General features: G+C 36.9%; 1 protein-coding gene across 1 annotated transcript in view; it reads right to left on the bottom strand.

Moving 5' to 3' along the window:
• Positions 1-3,592: 3,592 nt before the first annotated feature.
• LOC121942810 (alpha-2-macroglobulin-like) overlaps positions 3,593-8,408 on the bottom strand; it is a 28,279-nt gene continuing 23,463 nt past the window's right edge. Inside the window, 10 exon segments of the mRNA XM_042486075.1 lie at positions 3,593-4,060; positions 4,914-4,955; positions 5,238-5,343; positions 5,427-5,495; positions 5,582-5,672; positions 5,764-5,882; positions 6,893-7,105; positions 7,809-7,834; positions 7,837-7,995; positions 8,083-8,245. Of these exon segments, the coding sequence (XP_042342009.1) occupies positions 4,056-4,060; positions 4,914-4,955; positions 5,238-5,343; positions 5,427-5,495; positions 5,582-5,672; positions 5,764-5,882; positions 6,893-7,105; positions 7,809-7,834; positions 7,837-7,995; positions 8,083-8,245 (993 nt within the window). The 3' untranslated portion in view covers positions 3,593-4,055.

The raw sequence follows: 8,408 nt of genomic DNA, 5'->3' as shown, positions 1-8,408 counted from the left end.
AATAAAATATAAAATAATAATAAATATGTAATCATGATAATTACATAATAATTATGCCCAAATGGAAAGCTGATATATTTTCATTATATTTTATTATATATATTATTTTACTATAATTTGAGCACCTGTAAAAAAAAAAAATAAACATTGCAATTTTTTTTTCTTTTATTTTTTTTTACCTAGACATTTTTCCTAGCAAACTAATTTTTTAATCTCCTCATTTATTGCCAAGCTGCTTATTGCCTTTTTTTGCACATTTTTCTCTGTGTTCAAAGGTATAAATATTTCGGAAAGGCATCTGAAAGTGATGTTGCTCCTGGTTTCAAAGGGTTAATCAGGCAAAGGCCAGGTTCAAAACTTTTTTTTTCCAACTATAAAAATTAAAATGTATCAGGACAAAAACTGATGAAAAGTTCAAAAACATCTAAATAATTTCAAGTCAGGTGTAAATGGATTCTGCAACTTGTCCACCCACCACTTTATTCAGTTTGTACAAAACTGAAAAAAAATATTCTCGAGTTCATTCATTATATCGTAAAGTTTGTGCTCTTTTTTAGGATGTTAAGCTTTTGTTCTGTGCTCTCCTTTCATGGCGAAAACGCCAGGATGTTTGTTGGACTGCAGTCAACTGTTTTCGTAAATCAGTTGGATCATTGTTACTGTAAGTTCTGCTACGTTGCCCTTTTACCCAGCCTGGGATGATTGATTTTGTCATGCAAACAGTTCGTAACCTGATTACTCGGGCCAAAGTAGACCATTTCTTTTCCAATAAGTCAACATTTGTGAACTGATTAAGTCCTCAAATACTGGTCATGAGTTACATCACAGTGAGAGATGTGCTCAATGTGAACGGAGCAGCAATAAAACCATTATATCACATATGACTTTACAAAATATAGGCAACTAACTCTCACGTTACATTTATGCAAATAATGCATTTTTAAATGATTCTCTATGCTTTGGATCACAGCAGCTGGAGTTGCAAAGGAAAGCAATAATGTGACTTAAACCTTTGAAACCTGAAGCAAATAGGCTTTCTTTTTTTCTTTAAAAAAAAAAAAACCAAAAAGTAATGATATGAAAGAAGAAATTACTCAAAAATTGGCAAGATTTTACTAAAAAGTCTGACAATTATTTAAAAAAACTGAAATAAAACAACAACAAAAATAAATGACCTGGAATAAATTCTTAAAATTATAATAATAACTCTAACATAACTCTAAATATGTGAATATTCTAACTCCCCTTAACATTTTAATTCTAATTATTATTATTCTAATTATTTTTTATTACTAATTTTTTGTCATTTGTGGAACAAGTTGCTCATTGCCTCACTACATGTTTTTGAAAAAAATAAAACCTCTTTGTTCAGGGGTCGAAGGTGACTGAAAGCAGCTCGGGAAATATGTCGCGCCAGGTTTTAAAGGGTTAACTTTCACTGAAGGGCTCAAAAATATCTGTAATTTAAATCTCTGAACTTGTTGCATTTCACCTATAATATCCGTGATGTGACAGTGATAATGTAATGTAATTTCATTTTTTAAACTTTGCTTAAAAAATAAATCGAGATTCTTAATCATCTGAAACAAGCCGATGAGCAAAACTGAAGTCACGCTCGTTACAAAGAGAATAAAGATATGGGGGACATATTTTTTGTTTTGTGGTGACAGAATCAGCTGTTTAAGACCCCTGAGTGACTCTTTAGGATTCCCACTCAGAGACAAACGGGACATCAGCATTCCTGGCATTACCCCCGTGTACTTTTGTTTAGTTTTTGGCTTCTTTGGTGCTAGAAAAAGCCAAGTTTGTACCCCCCGCCTCTTTCGAAGTGTAATAATTAACAGCATGTTTAAACACAAGAATGTGCATAATCTGTATATGCTTAGGCCGCGTGTCAAAAAAGGTTTGTTGATCAGGTCTGAATCCATCATTGCGACACTCAGGTGGTGAGAGAGTTTGAACTTTTGCTCAGCATAAAATGTAACAGGAAGGTTGGCCGGGGATGGCTGTGAGGAGCCTCCGACAGGAACGCGCTTTCAGCTCTAAAGCACCAAACAGCCAACATGTTAGCATTAATGCTGTGTCAGCATGTTAGGATGCTGATGTCAGCATATAATTTACAGTAGCCGACTGTGGAGGAGGACAAACAGGGTGAAATTGGGGATTTACGCTACAAAATACACGACAGAGTACCTACTGACACAACAAGAGACTTAAGGTGCTTATTTATGTGACCCTGAGGCTCTGGTTTAAATTGTTTTGAAAAAGAGGCAAATTTACTGTATTTCATTGGATATCTTTCGATAAACACAGACAGAAGCCACTGAGCGAAGGAATTGGCCAAATAGCAGCAAGATTTAAGTAAAAAGTTACAAAAAAGTGAATATTATCAACAAAAAAAAAAGCCTGAAAAAGGGACAAAATACAACAAAAAATATATAATAGAAATACATATTTTAATTATCTTTTTTTTCTGTAAGCTATTTTTAAATATAAAAGTACATAATTTTAAATATAATTTCTGGATATATTTTTCTTACTATTTTTATGATAATTTTCTAGTGTTTTTAAAGGTTATTTGGGGGAAATTTTCTATTCACCCTTCATAAATTAGTGCAATTTGCAGAACATGTTATGCCAATTTACTGATTTCCTGCTTTTTAAAGAAATAAAACCAGTCTTTTCAGTTTTCACAGGTATTAAAGCTTGTGAAAGGTTTTGAAATGCAGCACAAGAGAACTGATGATGATCCAGGTTTCAAAGGGTTAAGAGGACACAAGTTTAAGGTGGTGCTGATAATGCCCTGCAAGCCCGGGCTCAATAATATTTAGGCATATGCTGCATTGTAAACACTACACAGAGGCAATGGGAGAAACTGTTAATGGTCTTAAAGGCTCCTAAATTTTAGTTTTCAGTTTTTTAATGGGTCTATAATACACAAAACACAGAAATTTACGACCACTTAAGGCCATTCAGGACAAGAATGTCCACTTCCAAAACCTTTAAGAAAAATATTATATATACATATTTTTTTTTTCCCTGCTTTTTTGGATTAAATCTTAAAATCAACTTCAGTCCTAAATTTTAAATCTGGCAGTGCACAAAAACTAAAAATGCATAAAAATCAATGTTGTTGCTAATCTTTGAACTATCCAAGACTGTGACAAAAAAAAATCCTCCAGCCGCTCCATTATTTATTATATGGAAAATAATATTTTATTTTCATAAAAAAAAGCAATGGTGACATAATGTAATGGCATTTATAGGGTTAAAATCCCAATTTTATATACATATATATATATATATATAGTAGTATTGATCAGGACTGGAGTTGATTTTAAGATTTAATAAAAAAAAATATGTATATATAATATTTATATTGAAGTTATAATGGCCTCATTGGCCTCAAGTGGTTGTAAATTTCCGTGTTTCTGTGTATTATAGACTCATTAGAAAAACTGAAACTTTAAAATAATAAAAAATATCTGTCATATGCAGTAACATAGCCAAAATGCTTGCCATAACAAAAGTAAAAAATGACCCATTTTGACAAAAATGTCCAAATGGGGTTTAATAGGAGCCCAGCAGCTAATTTGAGTTCCTCAAGCAGGTTTATTTGGCTTTTGTTGACAATTTGGGCTTCACAGAACTGTAACAGTCACACATAAAAGCAGGAGCACAGAGAAATATAACAATCTGAACAAAATGTAGTACGTGTTCACCACTGACCTCATCTGGAGATTCTGCCGAAAGGAGGCAGGAAACTCCTCCCCTGCTCAGACTCACAGTTTGCATTAAAGAAATATATGAGAAAAAGTGCGATAGATAGATACATAAATTGATTAATGGTTATTGTTTGATAAAATCGTCATAACGCAGCAAAAGGAGAAAGATGCGTCGGTAAATATAAGCAAAACATTATATGTGAACTGCATTTACAACAGTCTGCAGTCATATTTAACTTCAATTAATCTCCAATAAAATCCAATTTTTTTTCCCCGTTATGGTTGAATCATTGAGGCCCACGGGTCTGAGCGGAGACCACACTTCATTCTTCAAGCTGCCAATGAAAGAAAAAAAATTCAATAGACTATTCTAAGGAATTTTGATTTTTTTTGTTGACAAAACGATTAATAAATCCACAATGTAAGTTATTGTAAACATTTGTAATTTACTATATTTAATTACATGTTTAATAGTTTGTTATTTTATTGTTTTTGTCCCCTTACGTCTACTAGTTATATGAGTAAAATAAAAAAAAAAATCTGACAATATTTCAGAAATTAATCAGTATTTAAAAATCATTCTAATAAATAATCTTAAGAATTTTTAACAATTTTAAGTGGGTTATTAGAGCCAGCTAAACCAATGCAATGTACTGGTCTGTACATCTAAGACCTGGAATTTCACTGTTTAAAGGAATAGTTCACCCAAAAACAACATTAACTGAATACAGTAGTCACCACCTGGATTAAGGCTGAAAAAAAAGAAACCAAAAAAGATTTTTTTTTTTAAGTCTTTCTGAAAATTCCTGTGCAGTTTGGTGTCTTGTGGGATCACGAAAATCCAAACTGTTTTCACTAAACTATTGCTAAAAAAAAATATTTCTCAATTTTGTTGTGCTCATTTGGACAATGATATCTTAAGGCTGCACTTTGATTTTTTAGAATATTTCTGAAAATTTTCTAACCGTTTTTTGCTGTCCTGTCAAAACGTGTTTGCACTAATTCGCTTTCATTTTTTGGGCACTTTGCTCTCCTTAACACCCTTTGATAGAAAACGTTCTCTGGGACCAAAGAAAGCCGAGGGGGTGAGTGTTATTTACAGTTTATTTTGCTTTTGAGTGAACTCTTCCTTTGATGGGATTGCACAAACGTCAGTGTACCTGTACAGTATGTTTTACAGACTGTTACCTGCAGCACACGGGTAGTTGTATTCTGTCTCATCCTGATCACCTGAAAGGAAAAAACAAAAATCAGAGACTGAACAAACAACTCTGTCAGACACTGTAACACTGTGACTGTTGCAGATAAAAACATAACACCATAGAAACAACAACTGACATTAAACTGCTGCCTCTCAAAAGTGAAATTTCACTCCTTCTTTGATGGTGTTGAAGTGTCAGAAACTGACCAAGTGTACATCAGATAAAAGGGACACTGATTTAGTTCAGTTTGTTGTGCAGCTCTACTAAAAAGCAGAGTTTGTGCGTGTGTGGTTTCTGTAAAGAGATTTACTTGGCTGGTAGTAGTCGTAGATTTTAACAATGGCCGGCTTCAGGTTCTGCACCGGGAGCTCCTGTATGAGCGCTAAGCTGTGGTTGATGGGAATGTCCTTCGTCAACTGTTGATAGAAAAACAGACGACACGATCAGTCACAAATCTGGAGAGTATGATCTATCGTTCCCAGCTGTGAATCCCTCTCACCTCCTGAATGTACACCATAACGTGATCGTCCTTCTGTTCAACTCGATCCACCATCGAGGCAACTTTGAGCTGTGAGGAGACGATAATCAGCGGGACAATTCTTCAACAAAACTTTTACATTTCCACTAAAGGTTAAAGATATTGTAATAACTCACGCTCTTTATAGACTCTGAGTCTGGGATAAATCCAGAGAGCATTTTGATATCCAGGATCACCATGTTTGTAGTGCTCTCTTTTCCATTATATCTGTTAGTGGATACACAAGATTGTCTGTTCAGAACTTCTGTAATTTTGTATTATTGCTGTTAACAGAGATCTATTGTTGTTGATTACTTACAGGGACGTTAGCGTCAGAGTGAGTTTGTGTGTTGTGCTTTTGCAGTCGGCCTCTGGTTTAACCTCGACGCTGAAAGTTGTGACATCAGTCGGAGTTGGGATGTTATAGTGAAGAGAAATCTGGGGAACAGATATATCAGGATCATTTAACAGGTCCATGTGCAATAAGTGCATGTGTATTTAGGGCATGTCTGACAACTTTTGCTACTTAAATGGTGCAGAATTTGGACGCAAACTAAGATGCGAGGTGAAAAGGAATTTTGTTTTTGTTTTATCTTCATATTATAAGCGTGTTTTGGACTTAATATGATTTCTAACAATCAAAGTGCCCCAATCCTGTTCTTTACATTGCAGAATCGGCAAATTGGGCCTGCGAGCAGTTTTCTGCAGAGCTAACCATCAGTGGCGCTACGCTGTTCCTCAGGCTTAACTGTGCACAGCAGCTCTGCTCTGATCTCTGCTATGTTCACATTTACAGAGTATCATTAAAGAAGTATTAGTATTAGTAGTAAACTAATGACACGATATAAGAAGCGCGAGGGCGCCTACAGGGCAGAGGGGTCCAACAAACCGAGGAATCACCCGAACTACGGGGTTTGCTTCCCTTCTGCATGTAATGCTTTTTTTCTCCGCCTTAGTGCGTCCTTCCTCTAACCCTAATTATCTGACGTGTTGACGTCCAAGCATTTGTTGCCATGTGCTTGTGTTGCTCAAACATAACCACGTGAAGCATATTCCCACCATGGAAGCGGCATCCCGAAACATAAACAGTGGACGTGGAAGGATAACTACAGCGTACTATGCAGATATAGAAGTCAACTGCGAAGCAGCAATATGTGATGACTTGGGATGAGAACATGTCGCCTGACCACACCTCATTTTAAGATCTAAAAGCCCATAGGCGCACAGATTAAAAAACATATTTGCTACCCAGACAACTCGGCCTGAAACTAGCAGGAACAGCTGTGCTGCACTGTGTGCAGCTTTGCATCAGATTTAAAATACGGCCCATAATATTTGTAAAAATTAACAAATATAATTTTTTTCCATAGGCAGCAATTAGTTACACAAGTAATCTAATTTGGGGTTAATGAATTTGCCAGTATGAGGTATTTTTATTTACAGTTTACCTGTATTGCAGCACACGCAGTGCCCTTCACCTCCAGGTTGTAGTTTCCTGTCACATCCTGCAGCGCCTCCTCCTGGTAGAGCAGTTTGTTGTTATAATTCACATCAAACGTCAGCTGGCCACTAGGAGACCGGACCGTCACTGTGCTTGAACCCTCTGGACTGAACACCAGAGTGGAGTAAAGAGCCAGAGCCTGAAGAGCCACCACAGTGTCCTAAAACACACACACACACTGTAGTAAACACACTGGTAATGCATCATACCAGTAACTTCGTATGGCATCACTCTATTTCAAGACTGCAAATGAAAACTTAATCTTGTTTTCTGTAATTAGCTAATTATGTATTTTTTGGATCAATGCATTGAGATTTAAAGGGCCACTTCACTGACCATGAAACACAGACATGTCTCATTAGTGCTCAACATTAGATGCAGATACAGACGGAGTCTTCTGTCTGTGCTCTGCGTTCATTTTGTCCGTATTTAAGCACATTTTCTGAAAACTTACAGATATGGACGAAACAGAACAACTAGACAACATGGAGGCAGTGTAGCATAGTTCATGGGAGACACGACTGCAGTGAAATAAAAAATGGCAAACACATTGAATATTGTGATGAATTCTCTGTTGCTGTGTATTTAACGCCTACAATGCCACCTCCCTTAAAAGATAAATTATAACAAACTGCTCCACTGTCACCATATTTGTTATTCTGTGAAACCATGAATATATTTTTTGATTCTTTCCTCTGGTGTCATCTATTGGTTGTATTTATTCCACCATAAAGGGCACATGAACGTATGAACATTTTAAACAGACGTATGTGCTTTCTTACAGAAAAGGGAATACAAATTAGCCTTAAAATTGTCTGTCTGTACAACATCAGGGAGAGTAAATTTCCGTGTTTGTGCTGTACCTGTGTGGAGGAGAAGCCTCCGTAATGGTTTGCTGGCTCGTCAGCCACCTGACGATGCGGCTGGCGTATCCCAGGTCTTCGGTGGTAGGAGAGGCGCCGAGTTTGGCCAGCATCACATAGGAGCTGATCTCCACAGACAGAGAGGCTGACGTCTCTGTTGCTGTCTGAGACCAGTGGAGGAGACCTCCTAAAAACATCCAAACAGACGACCAGCCACAAGGTGAGCTACAGTCACAGCAATGAAGCCATGATCTCCTTTAGGAGGACGACTCACCTTCGTGTATGGAAACAGAGTCGAGGTGATTCAGGAGGTGAGCACGGGTCTCCATGTCTCCCGCCAGGGTGTAGACGTACGCCAGCAGAGCCGTAGTGTAGGTGTTGCTTAGTACATTTTCGGACTCTCTGAGGCAAGACAGGCTCCTCCTCATAACATGATCCTAGAGCAGATTAAAACATAATTTTATCAGCATATATGGAACAGACTGCTGGATCAAACTGTCTCAGCAGCTTCCTGAAAGATGCCACTCACACCTATCACCATCTCCTCTCTCTGCTGCTGTCTGGAGGGCTCTACAGCACATTAAAGACCTTCACCTCCAG

The sequence above is a fragment of the Plectropomus leopardus genome, chromosome 5, assembly GCF_008729295.1.
Source record: "Plectropomus leopardus isolate mb chromosome 5, YSFRI_Pleo_2.0, whole genome shotgun sequence".
Classification (NCBI taxonomy): Eukaryota; Metazoa; Chordata; class Actinopteri; order Perciformes; family Serranidae; genus Plectropomus; species Plectropomus leopardus.
Note: the sequence above shows the minus strand (reverse complement) of the source record. Positions and strands in the feature narration are given on the sequence as shown.